The sequence below is a fragment of the Cibotium barometz genome, chromosome 18 (genome assembly GCF_041138505.1).
Source record: "Cibotium barometz isolate CiBa-2024 chromosome 18, ASM4113850v1, whole genome shotgun sequence".
NCBI lineage: Eukaryota > Viridiplantae > Streptophyta > Polypodiopsida > Cyatheales > Cibotiaceae > Cibotium > Cibotium barometz.
In genome coordinates, this window is record NC_141063.1 from 14,757,188 (window position 1) to 14,779,810 (window position 22,623).

The 22,623-nt window shown below is 44.9% G+C and overlaps 1 protein-coding gene across 2 annotated transcripts in view; it reads right to left on the bottom strand.

Moving 5' to 3' along the window:
* LOC147628982 (metal transporter Nramp1-like) overlaps positions 1–22,623 on the bottom strand; it is a 55,116-nt gene that overhangs the window by 19,370 nt on the left and 13,123 nt on the right. For both annotated transcript variants that reach the window (XM_086812175.1, XM_086812174.1), the window contains exons 6-7: positions 3,710–3,819; positions 3,372–3,553 (exon numbers count right to left, since the gene is read on the bottom strand). In XM_086812175.1, coding sequence (XP_086668301.1) covers positions 3,372–3,553; positions 3,710–3,819 — 292 coding nt within the window. The remainder of the gene's footprint in view (positions 1–3,371; positions 3,554–3,709; positions 3,820–22,623) is intronic.

Genomic DNA, 22,623 nt, shown 5'->3' on the forward strand with positions numbered 1-22,623 from the left:
GGTGAGGGCTGAATTGTGTGTGGACTCATGGCAGAGTTGTCCTTGGTAGGAATTGTTGTTACTTTTAAGTAGCGCCAATCCACTACAAGAGTTGCACACTCGCTTAGGTAAGGACCAAGGAACTTATGTGGATGCTAAAGTGAGATATACGAATTCATGGTTTTGCTTACGGTGGTTTATCTCCTTATGGATTCACGAGGACATGAATCAAATAGAAGGGGGAGATAATGGTTACATCCCGACTAGCCTAGGGTTGGGTTAACCCAGAGGTTAGGGGCGTGTGCTAAAGTGGGATATACGAATTCGTGGTTTTGCTTACGGTGGTTTATCTCCCTATGGATTCACGAAGACATGAATCTAATAGAAGGGGGAGATAATGTTACATCCTGACTGGCCTAGGGTTAGGTTAACCCAAAGGCTAGGGGCGTGTGTGGTTACTCAAGGTTAGGGTTAGGACTTAGCCGGGGGTGGAGACTGATAGGACCTGCCCAAGGGCCAAGGGCTAGCAAGGATGAGATCGAGATTGGCTAAGAGTCAATAAAAAGCTAACTAGAGGCTAAATATAGTAAAAGCTTAATAATAAAGTAGTGGGCCAATAATAGCATGGATAGCATGGTTATTGCTATATAAGTGAGTTTAGGCTCACTTATGAGGAGGGTGAGGTATCCACACGGTGAGAGAGGTCTCTTAGGTATGCACGACCTCATGTCCAGAGTAGCTGTAGCCAGGAAGGCGTATTGGTAGTATGGGACGCCAAGGTGCGTTGTTTAGGCTTGGCTGACTCCATAGTAGCGACACGTTTCAAAAAACGCGTTTCAAAAACGCGTTTGAAACGTTTTGGAAACGTTTCAAACCTTTCCCAGAAGTTTGAAACGCGTTTCAAACTTTCCCATCTTGGCATGTGAAAAATCAATACCATATATGATATTTATATGCTAGAATATATGGGATCATTGATAGCATTGATAAAATGATAATATGTTGAATATATGCATGCATGTATGATGTATCAGGATTTAGTAATAAGTATGTACTATCATCTATGCATAATGGGCCCATGGCCCATGGGATAAATGCCAAATATGCCAAGGCAGTCATCCATGTTCAAACTTCAAACTCAAAACTTAAATAACATTAAAAAATAAAAAGCCAAGTTTGAAACGCGTTTCAAACTCCCAGACGTTTGAAACGTTTCAAACGGGTCTGCTAAAGTTTGAAACGCGTTTCATAGCAACTATGGCTGACTCACAGCAATCTGACTTCAGGCTCAGGGTGGTTCTGGAAGGAAGCCTATGGCTGGGAGGAGAGTTGCTAGCCACAATCTATCGTGGTCATCAACTTACCATTGGGGAGGACTTGATGATGGTACGCAGCTGAATGCCAGAGTGATTTGTCCCTTATGGGCCATGTTCATGACCGATGCCCCAACCAAGGTTAGGACCAAGATTGACATCGAACTTGATGTAGGTTGTCTTAACCCTTTTAGGGCTTCCAGGTATTTTGTCTTTACACATGTGGTCTCCGGGTGATGGCCTCTACTACACCACCAGCAAGCACACAAAGAAGAAAAGAAAAGGGATCAGAACTGGGGGATGCTAGAATCCCATCTCTAAGGGCACCCTTCAGACATGCACCTGTCACCTTAGCTCCAGCTGATTCACTTGACAATTCAAAACCCACCCAGCCTGCCTATCTGATCGTCAGCATCTCCAACTGTCCTCCCACGTCAGCTCTCACCTCCCACTGATCATAAACCTTAGAGCTTCTCCTGACCAGCAGCTGACGCAGAACACCCTGTTTCTGCCTCCGAAAAGCCTTCTCTAGTTCCCAAGCCTGTCTCCAATTGTCCTCCACTGTCAGCTGACCATATACACCAATCTCCATGACCTTCCTGGATCTCTTGCTGACTCTCTTCTGACCCCTCTGCTGTGACTGAATCAGTCTAAGTTCTACCTCAGAATTCTGACACAGAACTCTGCTTCCGAAGCCTTTAAGAAAAAAAAAACCTTCTCCTCTGCGTCTGCAGTCTCTCCCTCAACGTCAGACTGCCCTCACCTAGCAAGGATATCACTTTAAATGCATTCAACTGACTGCAGTAAGCTCACAGCTGCTCTGTCCACCCGAGGATGGCTAGAACTGACTCATCTGACCTAGGCCTCTTCTCCTCTGCGTCAGCTAGCCTTCAAGCCTTACCATCTGAATCAATCCGCTGCCCTGTGCTGACACTTCTCTTTCTCCCTTCTGTCTGCTCAAACTGAGGCAGACCTGGCTGTCCGAAGTAGAGTAAACCGACACCTGAGTCAGACTTCCTCTCTTTTCTGTCCGCAGTCAACTCTAGACCATTAGAACACTCAAGCCAAGCATGGATCTAACCTTAAAACCACTTAGCTGACATCGAATGACTCATGGCTGCCTCAGAAGCACTCACAGATCACAAACCCATCTACCGGTTGGTTGCTGACTTCTGACAGATCTCATGTCTGTCTGTAGGGACTCATCATCACTTCTCCCAGACACAAACAAACTAGGGCAAGCCCCTATACCCTCAGCTGATCTTATTGCAACTCAGCTGACACAAAATAGTCTCTATACCTTCACTTCTCAATTGACACAAACACTCAGAAGCTGCTTCTTCATAAAACTCAAGAAAAAACATTTATTCATCACAGTCATATCATTTAAAAAAAAAAGAACTAGATTCAACCCTTCTGTCTGCTTCAGATAAACCAAAAACCTCTTCTAGGTCTCAACAGCCCTGAGATTGGATGCAAACATATAAAAAAGAATCACAAAAAACTCAAGGATCCCTACGTTGGCCACACTGTTTCTATTCTTGCTTCGCGCACATGCGCTTGTACCCTTGGTGCCACCTTGGCTTCATCACATTCCACCTCATGTACACATCTTCCATCTACACTCCATGTTTGGAGAGGGTTCATTTCGCTCCTCACAACGTGCCATCTGGATTGTGATTGGGCAGATCCGGGTCTTATCTCACAGCTTGAGAGTGGAGACAAGGAGAGCAGAGGGCATTGCCTACAGAGAAGAACATCTGTAGACTCTGGCTTTTTTATGTTTCCAAATTTTTACGTTTATGATCTTGGTTTACACATGGAGTATATGTAACACTTTTAGTCGCATAACCCATCGGGTCTTTAGTATCTCTCTCTCTCTCTCTCTGTCTCTCTCTCGGGATTGTGTGTGTGTGTTGTGTGTGTGTGTGTGTGTGTGAGAGCGAGAGAGAGAGAGAGAGAGATGATGCATGTGTGTGTGTGCATGCGTGCAAGGGTGCACATGGACAGTGGGTGCATGAATGTGTCTCTCTTGGGCACACTTTACAGCAGGAAATTTGCTAAAGCATAGACACATACGGCATGACCATAGCTCCAAGCAGAGAGATGGCAAGTCCAGTAGCACCATCTCCATTTAGCCTAGGTATAAACATTCCCTTCAGAACTCCAGTTGCCGATGGCCTTGCATAGCCAAGCTCTGCAAAGAAGCACGCTGCCATGGTGAAAACCAGGAGGGCAATCAGCATCTCCAGCTTTCTCACCTGATCATAAAACATATAAATACTTTAAACCGCATCCAGCGGATACATATACATCTCCAGATTTCTCACCTCCAGTGTATACATGTAGCGTAGATCAGAAAATAAATATTTGCAAATGTGAAAGCTTCTATTCCAGAAAAAACATAATAACAGTACCCCATATTGCTGCAAAGCAAGGAGAAGCAGTGTGCTTAGTCCAGTGAGAAGAACTCCAGACCAAACAGGGATATGGAATAGCAAGTTTAGAGCAAAAGCTGTCCCTAGAACTGCACAAAGTAGCCCACCAAACAACAGGAGAGCATTACAACTGTGTTCAAGCATCAATGGTGCAAGCAAATTAGCACTAATTTCAATGATGGGAAGCTCTCATATGAACAAGGATGTCATTAGCATAGAAAAGCATAAAGGAAGCCTCTTCTACAAACTAGGATGTTGTACTAATACCGAAGCACTAGTGGCCTTGACAGAAGCGTTGATTGGCTCCCTCTCCACCCCCTTCTAGGCCTTGGCTGATGCATTCATCCCCTTCTAGGCTGAATCGTCATGTTCATGGGCGCCTGGTAAGAAGTGGGAAAGGATGCCAAATGGGTGCTCGCTTCAAGGGAGAGATAGTGCTCCAATCTAGAAAAGATTAGGGGATGCTTAACCAACTTTATGGGCCATGTTTAATGGCTAATGGAGATGTACTCAAGCCTATAAAAAAGGCACTCTATCTAATAGATGAAGCATATGAGCTTTTCAGCTAAACCTCTTGCCTTGTCATTATGCTTCATTTTTGTCATTAGCATTGTCATTAGTGTTAATGTCTTTCTTGCTTTCTAGCATGCTAAGATGTTGATTCTAATCCATTTCTACACACCCTTGTCATTATGCTTCATTTTTGTCGTTAGCATTGTCATTAGTGTTAATGTCTTTCATGCTTTCTAGCATGCTAAGATGTCGATTCTAATCCATTTCTACACACCCTAATCAACTCTACATGCAAATCTCAACAACTCTTTCAGTCTACTAACATGAAAGACTAGATGAACTTTCATATTCAGATGCAGTTCTAGTCTATAGGCTACCTTTCCAATCTTTTTACAGATTCGGAAAGGCCTACAATACTTAGGGGATAACTTCCCAACCTTCCCGGTCCGTAACGTCTCTGAACTCTTGGGTATTCACACAAACACACCAACATTCCCTTGGATAACTCCCTTGGCGTGAACGTTGTCTATCAACATAAAACTATGCTCTATCCTTGCACACTCCTGATAGAATCTCTAGCTCTGGCTAACATCTCCTGCATATCTGCCAAGAAATCCCTAGTCGCATTATTCTGAATACCCTTAAGTACCAGAGATCTAGATTGGTATCCGTACATCAGTATAAACGGATTAAACTTATGGCCACATGCTTAGCACTGTTATGGGCAAACTCAACCATCGGAATGTACCTCTCCTAGTCTGATGGTCTCTTGGAGACATGCATGAAGCAAATCCTCTAAAACCTAATTCTAGTGCAAGTTTCAAAAAACTCACACCAATAAAAAACGCTACATATTTTGTGCCAAGTGAACCTCGGTTCACAAAAAAAAGTGACACATGATTTATTGGCCCATTTTCCAAGAATATTTATCTCATTTTAAATAGTAATGAAGCTAGAGTTTCTCTTTCTTTTTGAGATAGATTTTCTTTTTCGAGATAGATTTTATTTTTGCGAGCAACGGAGCTCTTGAAAATAGGTGGGATTTTTTTTCAAAGTAATCGTCTTTTTCCAAAAAGTAAACATCTTTTTCCATAGTAACACCCTCTCGTTCTACTTGTCGGACTAAGGATGATCAAAGGAACTCAAATTCAGCTTGGTCTCCAATTTCTAGAAGACTAGCTGCCAAAAGTGTCCAGTAAACTTCGAGTCCCTATCACTCACTATGTCATAAGGTAAACCATATAACCTGAGAAGCTACTCAACAAACTGTTGTGCCAATGCAAGAGCTGTTATTGTTTTCCTTGTGGGTAAATATCTTGCCATCTTTGTCAATCTGTCCATCACCACCCAAACAGCATCATGCCCTCTGCAAGTAACATGGTAGACCGGTGATAAATAAAGAGAATGCGGGGGAGAGGAAGAGCTTGAGTTCCTTGTTGCGAGAAAACACACACACATACAAGAGAGAGAGCAAGACACAAGAGAGAGAGAGATGGCTGAATTTTCTTCTATCTTCTTCTCTTCTCTACAACCATTAACATAAAGAGATAAGAGTGCATACTATAAGGAAAAATACTATGCTACTATAACATACAATGGTCGGTCCATACTGTGAACCCGACTATATGAGCTCGCGCTATAACTATGCTATACTCTAGTAATCCAAAGATGGCTGCTACACAGCCTGTCGTCCAATGGCGGTATATCAACCATAATCTCACGAACGGTGCCAGTGACATAAGTGCGGATGCTATCACCCAGGAAGGTCATCGATGTCTGCAGCACTAGTTAAGCTCAATATCTCAACACTCCCCCTCAAGCTCAACTCCACACACTACACTCCAAGTAAGCTCCTACAGCTCTGGAGCTTCTTTGTACCAAGTGCCTTTGTGAAGATGCCAACCACCTAATCCTCTGTGTTGATATATAGATCTATACCACCTGCTAGAACCTTCTCCCTCACAAAGTGAATGCACCTCAATGTGCTTTGTCCTACCATGGCATACTGGGTTACTAGGGAATCAACTGTATACTACTTATGTTGTCACTGTCAGAATACGCAGCGGAGATGATGACCATATCTGGGAACACGAGCAAAAACCGCAGGCCGAAAAACAGCACAAGAGAGAGAGAGATGTAGGCGTGTAACTTTGCTCTGATATACACAAGAAGATCCCAGTATGATACAAATAGTGGTATGGGGCTGGGGGCCTATATATATGCCCCTGGGAGAGCAGTCGGCCAGCATAGGAAGTGCCCACGACTGCTGAAAAATGTCCACGACTGCATAAATGCAGTCGGCCAGCAGAAAAGTGCCCACGACTGAGAAACTGCAGTCGGCCAGCAGTCCAGTAGCCCACGACTCATGTGTATGCAATCGGCCAGCACTGGAGTGCTCCTGATATCCTCTGGCAACCCTCCCCACCACTGGAAAAATGGAAAAAAATAGGGGAAAAATGCGGGGAGTGAGGAAAAATGATAAAACACCTGATAAGGGCGGGCACACCCACAACAAAGGCCCTGGTGTATAAATCTAGACAGGAGATGACTTCTAACACCCCCTCTCAGCTCCTGGCTGTGAAACCAACCACAGGGAGCTGGGGTGCCGCCTGAGCAAATCCTGAGAGAGCGACTTCGTGAAGAGGTCCACCGTACTGTCCTCCGTCGAGCAGAACTCTAGCAGGATGTCATCAGCAACAATCTGTTCACGAACAAAGTGCCTCTGGATGACCATGGGTTCCTCCAGTGGAAGCCCAAACCTGCAATGCAACCTCTGCATCCTCACCACCTCACAAGCAGCATCACAAACAGCCCGGTACTTTGCCTCTGTTCTCGACAAGGCAAAAGATGACTGTCTCCAACTGCTCCGTAAAACTGCTCCACTTTTCCATTCAAGAAGTGTTAAGAAGACAAAATGTAATGACCTTTTTGTGCATGGACTCATCCATCTTTTGAATGCGTCCAAGTAGATCCCCTCGTGTCCGGATCTCCTCCCCAAACTGAGTCACTCCAACCGCGGAGTCGGACTCCATCCAACAATCCCCCTCCTGTGTACAAGAGTCCATGATCCTTCGCATGCCGCAGAAACCACTAGAAACGCAATCCTGCCTCCCAAAGAGACATCTGCAACCATGAGCTCAACCGCCTCATCAGGAAGCTCCCGTCCAATCTGGTGTCCATCAACCAGATCAATGAACCATACAGCTTCTGAGTCAAAAAGGCATCACACCGCTCACAAGGATCAACACCTGTTACGGTGCAAAAACAAGTCCTGGAAACCTCCTGAAGACCACGCAAGGCCTTCTGAAACCTGTCAACCACCCCCTTTGAATCCGGAACCACAAAGCCTGGAGAAACCACCTCCTTCTGCAAGTAAGCACCTGCCACCTGCCTGGCTTTCTGAAAGGTCCCCGTGGAAGGAACATCCTCAACAACTGGAAGTTCTATGTCCCGAACACTACGAGACATCAGAGCATAAGTGACCTGTTCAGCTTCCTCTGACTGACGAACACAAGAACTACCAACATCAGTACTGGAAAGTTCCTGCCAACTGCTGCCATCTACTGGCAAGCTATCCACCGTCTGGTCCCGGAAAGCCCGCACCTGCAGCGTATCCACACTTGAGTGGCCATTACCAGACTGCCACTCATCACGAACCTGAGGACCTGGGAGAGAGAGTGCTGAAAGCTTGTAAACTCCATTCTCCACTCCACCTTCCCAAACCACCTGGCCTGTTGCTTTGTCCCGGAGAGCAACAAAATGCTCATCAAACTCCACCCGTACGCCAGTCTTGCAAACCTGATGCACTCACAACAGATGAAAACCAAGTGCTGGAACATACAACACCTGGGAGGAATGCTTCCCCCCTCTGCCATCAGGAACTATCTCCATCCTGCCCTCACTGTGAACTGGGATAGTGGACGTATCCCCAGTAAGAATGTGACCAGAAAGCTTGCAGAGATCCTGTAAACCGGAACGGGAAGGAGTCATGTGCCTGGAAGCACCACTATCGAGAATCCACTCCCGAGTATCCGTTGCGGAGAGTCCTCCAATCTCCTCCCTGCCTGAAGAAAATGAAGCATCGGTGTCCATCACCTCCAGGTGCACAAAAGCCGGAGTCTTCATGATTGCTGCTGAGGAGTCTTCACCCTTCTCGGTCTTCCGCTTGGGACACTGCCTCCAGTAGTGGCCTTTCTCGCCACAATCATTACAGGTCCTCTCTGCCTTCAGTTTCTCGCGGTCAGCGTCGGACTTCTTCTCAGAAGACTTCTCCGATGAAGCCTTCCCTTTGCCCGAGTTACGGCCTTTCGACCGTTGGCCAGTTAAGGCCTCCGAACCTCCACCCTGAGGAGGGTTCGTGAATCGTTCCTCCTGGTCCAAGACCATGGGCACAAGCTCCTCCCACGTGATGGTGCTGAGCCTGCCACTGGTAATCAAAGACGAGTAAAATGCTGAGTACGAAGAGGGCAAATGAGACAACAACGTTATGGCCATGTCCTCTGACGATATCTCCTTCCTAGCTTGAAGAACTTCCTGCTGAAGAGCCTGTAGCTTGTTAATATGCTCCCGCATCGTCGACGGCTTTGCAGGGTTCATAACCCACATCTGTACTTCCAAGGAAATCCTCTTCATGGGCGATACCCTGTTGAAAAGAGAAGCCAAATGCTGCCATATACCTCTGGCCAGCGTCATGTGCTTTACATGATTGATTACCTATGGTGTGCAGTTGAGAAAGATAAACGAACGGACCCTGGCGTTGACACGATCCCACATGTGTGTCTGAGCCTCCCGGTCCTTTCGGGTCGACGGTAACTCCCCTTCCCCAACTTCCGGCCGTGGAACCCCAACAATGACGAAATCGGCGAGGTCGTAAGACTCCAGAACAGATTCCATCATAACCTTCCATATGCCGTAGTTGCTCCCGTCCAACTGACGGTCCACCGGGAACGTGGGGAGTGTCGGGATCTTCACATGTCTCTCGGCCATCTCAAACAGATCTGCCATTGCAGGGATGTACTCTGAAAGGGGTGGGTGGGTGGGAACAAAGAAGAACTAAAACCTGCAAGTGGCTGTCCAGCAAATCAGCCCGCCTTCCTCTTGCTTCTCCTCTTCCCGAACAGTCCAAAACAGTCCACCAATCAGCCACAAAACAGTCCCCCTCTTGCTCACACAAATCCCAAGACCTATCTAGAGCCTAGGGCTCTGATACCATGTCAGAATACGCAGCGGAGATGATGACCAAATCTGGGAACACGAGAGCAAAAAACGCAGGCAAAAAAACAGCACAAGAGAGAGAGAGATGTAGGCATGTAACTCTGCTCTGATATACACAAGAAGATCCCGGTATGATACAAATAGTGGTATGGGGCTGGGGGCCTATATATATGCCCTTGGGAGAGCAGTCGGCCAGCATAGGAAGTGCCCACGACTGCTGAAAAATGTCCACGACTGCATAAATGCAGTCGGCCAGTAGAAAAGTGCCCACGATTGAGAAACTGCAGTCGGCCAGCAGTCCAGTAGCCCACGACTCATGTGTATGCAGTCGGCCAGCACTGGAGTGCTCCTGACATCCTCTGGCAACCCTCCCCACCACTAGAAAAATGGAAAAAAATAGGGGAAAAATGCGGGGAGTGAGGAAAAATGATAAAACACCTGATAAGGGCGGGCACACCCACAACAAAGGCCCTGGTGTATAAATCTAGACAGGAGATGACTTCTAACAGTCACAATGAATGACAACAACCTATCCCCACGGGCTCACCCATATCATCAAGTAGCTTCTGAAACTAAGCTACCTCACAAGCTCCCATAATAGCACTCCTGTAATCTGTCTCTGTACTCAACAAGACAACTGTCAGCTATTTCTTGCTGCTCCAAGCACTTCCAAAAGAAAACATAAAGCCACTGGTAGATCCCATGTCTTTGCGACACTATCAGACCAATCAACATATGTGTACCTATGTAGCTATATCTCTGTGCCAGCCTCATAGAAAAGTCCATAATCAATTGTGGACTTTATGTACCTGAGAATTCCAAGTATGGCTTCCTGGGAGTCTGCATAAACTAACTCACGAGTCCAACAACATAGCTCAAATCTGTCCTAGTAATGGTCATGTAGATCAAGCTACCCACTATATATAGTGGGGTCCTCCAAAAGCTCACCTATATCTACAGAAAGCTGTGTTCTGCTCCGATGGCACTGAAATACGTTGTCATATCATACTTGGACAACATGTCCAAGCCATACTACCTCTGTAACAACAAAATGCCATGAGGTGATCTCACCACCTCTATACCCAAGAAATACCGCAACTCATCAAAGTCCATCTCAAACTTCTACATCAAAAGCCTCCTGACATCATGTATGTCAACATCACTATCACTAGTGATAATCAAGTCATCCACATAAATGACTAATAGCATGATCCCTCTATCTATCTTTTTCACATAAAGTATTGGATATTTGAAATTCAATAGTAATGAGATACTCCCCAATCTTGTTTGACCATGGTTTGGATACCTGCTTCAAGCCATACAAGGTTTTGTGTAACTTGCACACAAAATCTAGTGTGCATCACTCTCATAACCCACTGGCTGCACCATGTATACTTCTTGTAAATTACCATGCAAGAAAGCATTCTTTATATCCATCTGATGTAAAGACCAAACTTTCACTGCATGCAACCATAGCACTAATAGCTCTCACAGCTTGACCCTTGGCAACCAATCTTGCCTTATACTTGCTCACTGATCCATTTGAGTTACGCTTGACCTTATACACCCACTTATATCGATTACCTTCTTTTCCTTAGGCAAAGGCACTAACTCCCATATTGTGTTTGCATCCAATGCTGCCATCTCTTCATCCATGGCATCTTCCCATTTTTTATTTCCGAGTGCCTACTCAAAACACATGGGCTCCAACTCCTGTACTGCTACCATGTAAGCATAATGATGGATTGTATATCCATCATATCTCAACCTGTCAACAAGGTATCTAACCCTCGTAAACTTGCGCATACCTGGATCATTGCCAAGTGTTCTAAAAACAGCCCTGGTTCTCCTTGCACCAAGAGTAACCATTGACGAAATGCCAAGCTTCTCATCAAGGCTCTACTTGGAGCCACTAGAGTCACCATCCACATATGAGTGTCCTGCTGACAGATCAAGCACAAAAGGTTGATCTACCTTTTCCTTCCCTTTGCATGATACATGTGTACCTACATCTGTCCTCAACCTATCTGACCATGGAATAACGCTAGATCCCTTGTTAGAGAACTTTCCAGGTCAACTAAGCACCTATGATTGCTGCTCTACATGTGGAGCACAATAATTACTTCTTACATCTGCATCTTCTATTGCCTTCATTGGTGCATATCGGGTACTCACCTCATCAACGACAACATCTTTGCTTACTCACATCTCACGAGTGGTAGGGTTATAACATCTATAACCTTTCTGCTCCCAGCATAACCAATGAAGATGCATTTCTCTGCCTTTGGATCCACCTTTGTTCTCAATTCATCGGAAACATGCACATATGCAATACATCTAAAAACTTTCAAGTGAGACACATCTGGTTTTATGTCATACCATGAACAACCGAATGTAAAGAGCAGTTTGCTGTTGCTTCTGTCCAAAAATAATCTAGCACTCAGACATCAAGGTACGTGCCACTTTTGCAATGTGTCTATTTTTCCTTTCTACAACATTTTTGATGATTTGCTCATGACATTACAACATGCATTTGAAGTAGCAGACATTGGACTTTTGCATAACCATTTGGGTATCCAGTTTATACCAATTAAAGAGGGGACCTCCAGCTGACCCTTATCAGCAAACTGTCGGATGCCTTATTACAAATGTAGTGCCTGTCTTGAAATTCAGTATGCAGTGTCACGGTGAGCAGATTTCCGCAATGCCCGAGCTTCGGCATTGGCATGTACTTGGCAAGGGTTTTTTGCCCGTGTGAATACTCTTGTGTATTAGCCACATCAACCCTAGGGCAAGAGCTATAGTACTCTTGTACTCCACTGATTTTATATCATTATCATCGAGTACTTTCCAGCATCAAGCTTCGTCTCTTGCTCTCCAAGCTTGTCTGTCACACTGTGTGTGCGTATGTGTGTGTGAGTGTACAGAGCATCTTCTCCCTCATCCAATACTTATATTCACCCGACACTAACGACATTTTACCACATAGTCCTAGACTTCTGCCCTCATCTTGGACCAATAAAACATACGTTTTACTAAGTCATAGGTTCGTTGTAGTGCCGGATGACCTACTATAGTAACGCCGTTCATACATCCACATCCACATTCCATATCTACATCTATACATCCACATCCATGCCCACATTCATACATGGCAGGTGGAATGATCCCTGAGCCCTGGTCTATAATAATGGAGCTCCCTGCCTCAACCTATTGCCAAAACCGACCAAAATATCTATCGGTCTCGAATAGCCCCTCAAGAAATCATAAAGGTTAGCCTGAATCTCAGTGGAACTCAAAAGATTCACCTCCCCCATCCGACTCAATGCCCTTGAAACCTATTCAAGCTACCCTTCCGATATTGGATCTGTCACCAGCCTGGACATTTCCCAGTATGAAAGGGGTCTGGTGGACTCCAGGATGTCTAAATATTTGGAAAGTACAAGCTTTGGGAATGGGGGATTATCCTAGAATACAAAGGACCACACTCCTAAAATTTAGGAGAGTTGCTATTTTTGGCCCGCCGACTTCGATGGAAATTCTGTTCGCGTCATTACATCTAGAATTGAGCAGATACCAAGAGTTGGCAAAGTACCTATGACAGAATGTCTACCAGTTGGGATAGTTTTAGAGATAAAGTTTATGGAAGGACCCATCTCTTAGATTGGGACATGTGGCAAGAAAGTTGACCAAAGTGAGACAAGTGGCCTGACACTTGTTAGAAAGTGGATCAAAGTGAGACAAGTGGCCTCACACTTGTCACTTCAGCTATTGTGTGACTCTCCAGCCTTCTCTTGCCATTTTAGCTCATGGGAGGCCCAAATCTATAAATTGGAGCCCTCTCTCTTCATTAATGGAGGCTCTCTTGCTGCACACTAGCCTCTACCACCGTAACAGGCTGCCCTAATGATGGCTACTCTCTCTCTCTCTCTCTTGAAGGCTGCCATGAAGAATGCTGGGCTGTTGGGGACTGTTTTGGAGGCTTCCATCGCGAAGAAATACTGAAGGCAAGGGTATTTAATCATTTATAATGGATTATGTTGTTGGCTCGGCATTTCTACAACCTATGTTCCGGCTTGGTTGCCTTGTGTTGGGCTATGTTATGGCATTTGTATATGGATAATCCGGTATCTCCCGTGGGGAGAGTAAGACCCGCAAAGCTTGTACATGATATTATTCTCCTTGGGTAATAAAATACTCCAAGGGGGGGGGGGGGGTCGGCCCATTCCGGCCTCTATGCGGTGTCACACGGGCAAGCTTCATTTTCAGCATTTGTGGATGTTTTTGTCCAGCTTTTATGTTTAAATGTTTTAATATGCATTGATGGTATCAACAAGTGTGTCAAGGCCCTAGTCCCCCGGGCACCCGCCGCGAGTTACATTGGTATTAGAGCATAGGCTTTCTTGGAAGTGGAGACTTCCTTCTATCAATAAGGAAGAGAAAAGATCTCAAGTGGGGACCACACTTACCATCATTGCTATTAAGCATGGCCAGCCGCTTCATAGCTTATGAAGCAAGAGCAAGAGCATGAGCAGTAGACAGCTTGTTGATCTAAGAATTTATGAATTCACAAAATTTATCTTGGAAGTATGGAGTTGGCTTTATGTGCACATGTTTAGCACTCTTTCCATATGGATATTGTGTATTATATTATCAAGCTTACAGGCAAGCTATACGGAGATATATCTCAAGATATCATAAGGATATGGTGACGAGATATTTCTTTTGGCTTCATGACCAACCTGGCAAAGAAAAGCTAAGTATACTTTGAGTTTGCAAAGTTGGTGCTTTTGCTATTTACTGTGAAGTGTTTTTGATGTTCACTAACCCTTGTATAGCCATTCAAGGAGAAAGCTGGTGTTGTTTGCCTTGAGATGGTTTCAGGGAAACATTGTTTATGGCTCCCTTTATTGGGATGGATTATATCTATGGAGATTTCTTTCTTGGACGAGATTTATATAGATATTGGGCTTCACAAGCAATTTCTATGGACGAATCTGTCTGAGTTTATAGAGAAGAAATCTTTGGATATCTCATGGATATGATGCTTTTATGGATAAAGTCCACCTCTATGTTCATGACTCCCTTTTACTGCAATGGATTATTCTTTTTGGCTCCCTTTATTTGGGATGCATTGGACTTATGGAACTCATGGTTCACATACCCTGTGTAGTGTTCTCTTGTCCTACGTACTCTCTTGAAGATTGTTTCTACCATATCTGGGTGGAACAATAGAGAGCAGATGGAAGGGAACATGGGCACTTGAGAGGGTAGTGTTGAGCACAACATGTCGTATGTAGTGTTCTCTTGTCCTACGTGCTCTCTTGAAGATTGTTTCTACCATATCTGGGTAGAACAATAGAGAGCAGATGGAAGGGAACATGGACACTTAAGAGGGTAGAGGGAGTTGGTGGCCGAAATGCCTATAAACTATGTGCAGCAGAAATGCTTATGGAACACCATGCTATTTATGCCTGCGAGTGATTGTTTTATCTTGTTACTTGAGCCCACCTCTCATCCAAGGTGTGTGGTCAGAGTACCAACATGGAGTGCAAGTGGTAAAGTGGACATGACGCCTGGTTGGCAAGGGACTTATGTCTATGCCAAGGGTCATGTGGACCGATGCCTTGTTGGCAGGAGACTTATTTTGTCTCGCCCATTTACTTGGGCCATGGATTATGATATCTGGACTTGATTTGTCACGCCCATTTACTTGGGACATGATTATGATATCTGGACTTGTGGGACTATTTTGTCTCGCCCATTTATTTGGGACATGGATTTATTTTTTTTAAAGCCATATTAGAATCACTATCTCCCCATATAGAGGCCAAGAGGTTCATTGTTCATCTCACCATGCATATGGATTCATGTTGGGATTGTGAGAGGGCAATTCAATGAACACTCCACCATACACATGGATTCATGTTGCAATTGTGGAGTGAGTGTTTCGTTGTTTCCACACCATGCTTGTTGATCAGAGTTGGGATTGTATGGGAGAACATGAGAATTGTTGGGATTGGGAGAAAGGATTGCGAGAACCAGCTTTTCTATCACCATGGTTTGCGCTCTTGAATGGCACCAGTTTGTGTGCATAGCACATGTTTTTGTGCGAGGCACTAGTTTCTTATTTAAGTGTCTTAGCACCTGGTTGGTGATTTTCATTGGCATATGATTATCTCATTGATATTGGTGATTGAGACACAATTGGCTCTTGTGTCTGTGTCTAGCATATCTTCCATGGAATTCTCGCCCATTATTTTGGGACATGATTTTGATATTGGTATTATGGAGACTTATTTAGTCTCACCCATTTCTTTGGGACATGGATTCTTCAATTATATTGGATTTTTGAGACTGTCTCGTCTCGCCCACTTGATGGGACATGATTATATCTTGAATATATGGCTTGAAGCTTGAAGTTGCGGATAACTTTTAAGAAGTTGGGGAGGATGTCACCAGCCTGGACATTTCCCAGTATGAAAGGGGTCTGGTGGACTCCAGGATGTCTAAATATTTGGAAAGTACAAGCTTTGGGAATGGGGGATTATCCTAGAATACAAAGGACCACACTCCTAAAATTTAGGAGAGTTGCTATTTTTGGCCTGACTCCGATGGAAATTCTGTTCGCGTCATTACATCTGGAATTGAGCAGATTCCAAGAGTTGGCAAAGTACCTATGACAGAATGTCTACCAGTTGGGATATTTTTAGAGATAAAGTTTATGGAAGGACCCATCTCTTAGATTGGGACATGTGGCAAGAAAGTTGACCAAAGTGAGACAAGTGGCCTGACACTTGTTAGAAAGTGGATCAAAGTGAGACAAGTGGCCTCACACTTGTCACTTCAGCTATTGTGTGGCTCTCCACTTGTCATTGTAGCTTTCTCTTGCCATTTTAGCTCATGGGAGGCCCAAATCTATAAATTGGAGCCCTCTCTCTTCATTAATGGAGGCTCTCTTGCTGCACACTAGCCTCTACCACCGTTACAGGCTGCCCTAATGATGGCTACTCTCTTTCTCTCTCTCTTGAAGGCTGCCCATGAAGAATACTGAAGGCAAGGGTATTTAATCATTTATTATGATTTCTAGCCATTTGTACTTGTTGTACCAGCCCTTGTACCTATTGTACCAGCCATTGTACTAGCTGTACCAATCCTTGTACTTGTTGTACTTGCTGTACCTGCTGTACCAACCACCGTACCGACTGTACCAACCACTGTACCTGCTGTACCAGCCACTGTATCGGCTGTACCAGCTTCTGTACTTGCTGTACCAGTCAATGTACCTGCTGTACTAGCCACTATACATGTTGTACCAGCATTTGTACTTGTTGTACCTACTGTACCAGCCACCGTACCTGCTGTACCAGCCACTGTACCGACTGTACCAACCATTGTACCTGTTGTATCGGCTGAATGGAGAGTTGTACTTGCTGTACCAGCTCTATTGCATGAAGACCCGTGGTTTTTGGAAAAGAATCACTACCTACACGGAGGTATATGGATTATGTTGTTGGCTCGGCATTTCTACAGCCCATGTTCCGGCTTGGTTGCCTTGTGTTGGGCTGTGTTATGGCATTTGTATATGGATAATCCGGCATCTCCCGTGGGGAGAGTAAGGCCCGCAAAGCTTGTACATGATATTATTCTCCTTGGGTAATAAAATACTACAAGAGGGGGGGGGGGGGGGGGTCGGCCCATTCCGGCCTCTATGCGGTGTCACACGGGCAAGCTTCATTTTCAGCATTTGTGGATGTTTTTGTCCAGCTTTTATGTTTAAATGTTTTAATATGCATTGATGGTATCAACAAGTGTGTCAAAGGCCCTAGTCCCCCGGGCACCCGCCGCGAGTTACAGGATCTCCATATCAAAATCCTGCATCTACTCTGCCCACTGAGCCTTCTTCCCTTTCAACTAAGGTCTATCACAGAAATACTTGATCGACTCATGGTTAGTCAAGACAACAAATTTGGATCCATACAAGTCATGTCTCCAAATTTTCAATGTGTGAATAACCACATACAACTCTTTCTCACGAGTATGCCATCTAACCTGGGTATCATCAAGCTTCTTGCTATCAAAAGCCACAGGTCGGCTCTCTTAGAATAAGGCAACCCCTATCACAAAAGCATTGGCACCAGTCTCAACCATGAATGGTTTGCTAGGATCCGGTATGGCTAGAACTGGTGCATCTCCCACCATTAGCTTGATCCTTCTAAAAGCCTAATCAAGCCTCTCACTCCAGGTAATAGGAGCGTTAAACTTTCGTCCACGTCCTTTGAGGAGGTTAGAATGGGGAACGGTTCCGTCTAAATACTCCCTCATTGACTTCTTAAGAAAGACAATGAATCATAAAAACGAATGAACCTATCTGATAGTACGAGGTACCGGCTAGATCCGCTCAAGATCTATGCTCATCCCATCTCTAGAAATCCGATGACCTAGGTATGTGATTTCTTTCACACTTGGAGATTTCTGCATACAAACTGTTCATGGCTTAGAATCCCCAAGAAGTACATGAGTTGCTCTACATGCTCCTCCAAAGAACAACTATATATATCGTGCAACTTAGAGATTTTTGCACACAGTCATCGTTTACATCTTAGAATCCCAAAGATGTACTTGAGGTGCTCTACATGATCCTCAATCCAATGATCAGTAGATGGGGTTGGGAATGGTACTGTCGAAAAGCGAAGGTGAGAGACTTGAAGGGCTAGCCCCCCACCCTCCTCCTCGTAGGCCATGACAAGCTCAGCCTTAGTGGCCCAAGCGACAATGCCCCATGAAATGATGTGGGTCGAGGTTCTGTCCATCGTGAAAATGCGGAGAAATCATTGCCAAACTTGCCGAGACTTCGGACAATCCCAAAGACAATGTCGTTGAGACTCCTGAGGGTGGCCGCACCTCGGACAAGCAACTGGTCGACCGCCAATGGCCAACCATGTGCCAACTGCTAAACTCCTGTGTGCCAACAGCCAAAGAAAGAGTGTGATCTTTCGAGGCCAAAAACTGCGTAGAGTCTCTTCCAAAAATTTGAGAGAAAACGCTATGAGACGCCCTGTGACTGCCAATGTGCTGCTACTACCGGGGTGCCCTGGACCTTGGGCATCTAAATCCTACGGCCTAGCCGGTGGTGTATGGCATTGCGAAGAACGGGGTACCCAATGTCTCCCCCCGGTGAGCAGGATCATGCCAAGTCCACTCCCCCGGGTCCCACTGGAGACGCGAGAGGGGCCGGCTCTCCCAAATCCATAACGGCCAAAGTCTCTCCTTGGCCACCTTGGCCGACGAGGGGTCAATGTGCCACTCATGTGCTTGAAATCCGGTCACCCTCACTCTATATAAGGTGCAGCCACTGAAGTCATCTAGAGGGGGCTCTGATCTCTCTAATCTGCCATGGTGTCCAATAGAAAAAGTGAGAAAGTTGTTGAAATATCTTAGGATGGGATAGATTCGACATAGTAAATCCCCTTGGGGAGCTCCAATGCTTTTGAAGCATAAAAGAAGGAACTTGGAGGATGAGTCTCAACTATAAAAAGTTGAACAAAGCTACAGTCAAGAATAGATACCCCCTTCCTAGAGCGGATGATTTGATAGATAGGCTACAAGGAGCCAAGTATTTTACGAAGATTCATCTTCATATAGGTTATCATCAGATCCGGATAGCCGAGGAGGATGTCTTTAAGACATGTTTTCGAACGAGATATGGTCATTACGAGTCTCTCGTATTTCTTTTAGTGCTCACGAATACTCTTGCTACTCTTTAGCATATGATGAACAATCTCTTTTGGGATTGCTTGCAAAAATTCATTGTGGTATTCTCAGACAATATTTAATATTTTGATGTATAGATGTAGCAAAGCCATCTAAGGTACCCACACTCTGCCTACAGAATCCATCACGAGCATTTGGCTTGATATCATTCATACCCTTCGCGGCCAATGGGGGAAGTTGCAGGGTGGCTTTGACCGCATGCGGAAGCGGGGGGGAAGCCTTCTTGAGGCTCTAGCGGCCCTGCCCTTTTCTCACAGATAGAGGTGGTGAGTCCACTTGGCCACCTATGTGGTTATTCCCTCCCCCTCCCCCTGTATGAGATAGCCTTCTCCTCATAGAGCGGCCAGCCAGAGGAGAAGAGCATCTTTCTCCACCCCTTGAATTCTTGATCCTCACCCTGCACATGGAAGTGAGTTTGTATCTAGCCCTTCGTGGTTGTATTTCACTCGTTTTCTGTTAACTAATAGAAGGATCTTTTTCCCGGAAAAAGAAGAAGAAGAAGATATTTCGACAACTGTCAGGCAACCTCATCCTCTTACAACAAACTCATCCTGTAAGGTGCAATACTCACAGGCTGAGACACTAGAATCAACTCGATCCTCTGGTCAACCAACCAACTTGGCGATAAACCATGAGATAACTCTACAAGAAAAACATCAACAAACTCTACTTTGACGTTTTCCACATGTCTTCCAAACATCTCACTCACTCAATTTAAAATTAGAAGTAACATCAGATGAACGAAGATCAAGAACACATCGAAACACCTCATAATCAAAATACAAACTCTATATAATATTATGATGTTTTCACAGTTTACAAGAGTAGAGAGTGGGACTCCAAAATCACCCTTGAGACAAACTGGAGCATGTTCTAATAAAAAAGACAATGTATGATTCTTCCAGTTTACACGGACATCATGGTTAGAGTAATGTCTAACCTATTTAGATTTATCAACAAAAAATCTAGTCTATCCGAATAACTCTCGATAGATATAGGTAGCTCGGTCACACATTTGTCCCGGATTTGTCTATGCCCCGCTACTAGTTCACACGATAGACATGATCACTTGGCCGGGTCTCCAATCCCAATTTCTACACCAATTTGGCACTAATAAAATTGTGAGTGCCACAAGGATCAAATAGGATGTGTGAAGTGTTCCCCAATACTAATCCATACCTACATATGAGATCATTGGACCCGAAAATTGCCATTCTAAAGTTACAATCCATGAAAGAAATATGATCAAGAACTGTGGTATGAACGGAAATAATCTTAGGGTTGCATGTAAACTCCGTCAAGTGAGCTCTCTTAGGCTTCTACTTTTTCTGTGCTTGAGGGGCCAGGGCAGCTCACTTTCCAATGGCCTGTCTGGCCACAAGTAAAACACCGGCCCTCCCATATGTTTTTTTGTGGCTCAGCTCAGTCCTCTAAGTCTTCTTGGAATTGGGTTGACCCAAAGTCTGGGTCTAATTTTGGGTTGTGGAAGCCTTCACAAACCTATACCTATCTAGTTCTGTGTTGCTTGAGCTTTTCTCCTTCTAGGGAACACTTTCCTTACTCTTGCCGGCAAACAACTGTTTCTTCATAAATCTTTGCAAAATAGATAGCATCCTCAAATGTTTTTTGCAATTCACCTGAAGCTTATGATCTGGGGACAATCCCCACATTAAAAAACCAAGCAAGGTGACCGCATCCATATGCATTGCCTTCGCCTGCAACAATCTAAACTTGTGCAAATAGGTGTCAAAAGACATGGTCTTCATATCCAGCTTTGCAAATCTGAATACCACGGCATACTCGTCATCCGCTTGGAGGAACTCATCCCTTGAACATCTCCTCGCACGAGAAGGCTTTCCCTTCCTGAGGCTCTCACATCCTCCACCGGGAGCTGCTAAAATATGCCCTGCAGGTGCGGGAGTACTCGCCACCACCTTCTGCAGAATAGTAATCTGCTGATGCGATACAGTAATCTCCTTTCGGAGATTAGCCATCTCACTACCTTGGTTCCTTAGGTAGAAACTTTTGCTCGGAGTTTCCACATCTCGTTGTCAAATGATGATATGGTGGCCAAGCTCAGAGTCATGGCCAGGTTCCCCAACATCTGCCCCTATATCTTCCCGTTCCTGTCCATGATCTAATAAATCATTGGTAAAGGAGAGGGGCTAGGGTGTCGCCATAGATATGAAAGATGGAAGAGAGAAAAAAGCAAGGGTATATCTCTGTTACTGCAAAAAAACATGAAGATTGACATGTGATGATTCTGAATTTTCAGAAAAGCGAGGAGAAAAACTACAAAGCTATAGGTAAATCTGAGACTATCGCGTAAAACTACTCACTTGAGCCTTCCCGAGCTCTATGTACAAGAAGAGAGGTGCGAATTCTGCTCCCCGAACGTAGGGAAGAATCACAGTTTGATGGTTTAATAGGAACTGTGTGCTCTATTTATACGCGGCTGACCTAGCGTTTTTATTTATTTTATAAAAAATACTTACTGCTTTTCCTTTAAAAAAACTCGGCGCCCCTTTCTAGAAACTCTCAAAAGCGGCCGAGTAATCATATTTAGAAGGTTTTTAAAAAAAACAGTACGCTTTTCCTGCTTTTTTCTTTTTTTAGCAAAAACCCGTTTTTGACAGCCTGCTCTCTGTCAGCACATAGAATCCTTTAAGTGCTGACCTCAGCGCTGCTGGCCACCTCTGCCCTGACCCCAACTCTGCTGGCCGCCTAGTCCGACTCTTCCTCTGCTACGCCAACCAGCCGCTACAGTTCTGCCATACTGCTGTGCCAACAACCCCATGCTTTCCTGCGCATGGTAATAATCTGTGCACAGGCTGTTTACATCTTCTGCTGCACACCCAGGCCTCTACGACCCCTCCCCTTGCCCACATGTTTTTCTCAACATGCCAAGGGTGTCATAGCACCTGAAATGCAGCCCTACAGAGAGTCTAAAGCAGAGAGAAACAAGAGTTGCACATCTCCTACGTGTGAGTCTCCCTATTTCCCCTCTTTCTCAGAAGCCACCACATACAACCAACTGGCAGTAACCCTTGAAAGCATACATCTAACGAGAGAAAAACAACTGTGGTGCTGAAAGAAATACCTGGGAATCCCGACACCAGATAAACCATGAAAGACACACAAACCTCTGTAGACTCCGCGTTTAGGTCGCTTTGATACCAAGCGTAAGAGGCCTCTCAAGCCTATCTAACCAAGATCTCCTAAACACAGTCCAACACAAGATTAGAGCAAACCAAATAAAAGGGGTGCAGGCAAGCTCACCACCCAACCGTAGGATCAGTACTTTGATCCACCCCCGAGTGCAAGGGACTAAGGTTCCGCCAGTCAGCGTTGGCATCCCATACCACGAGTGCCTACCCTCGGTATTATCATCT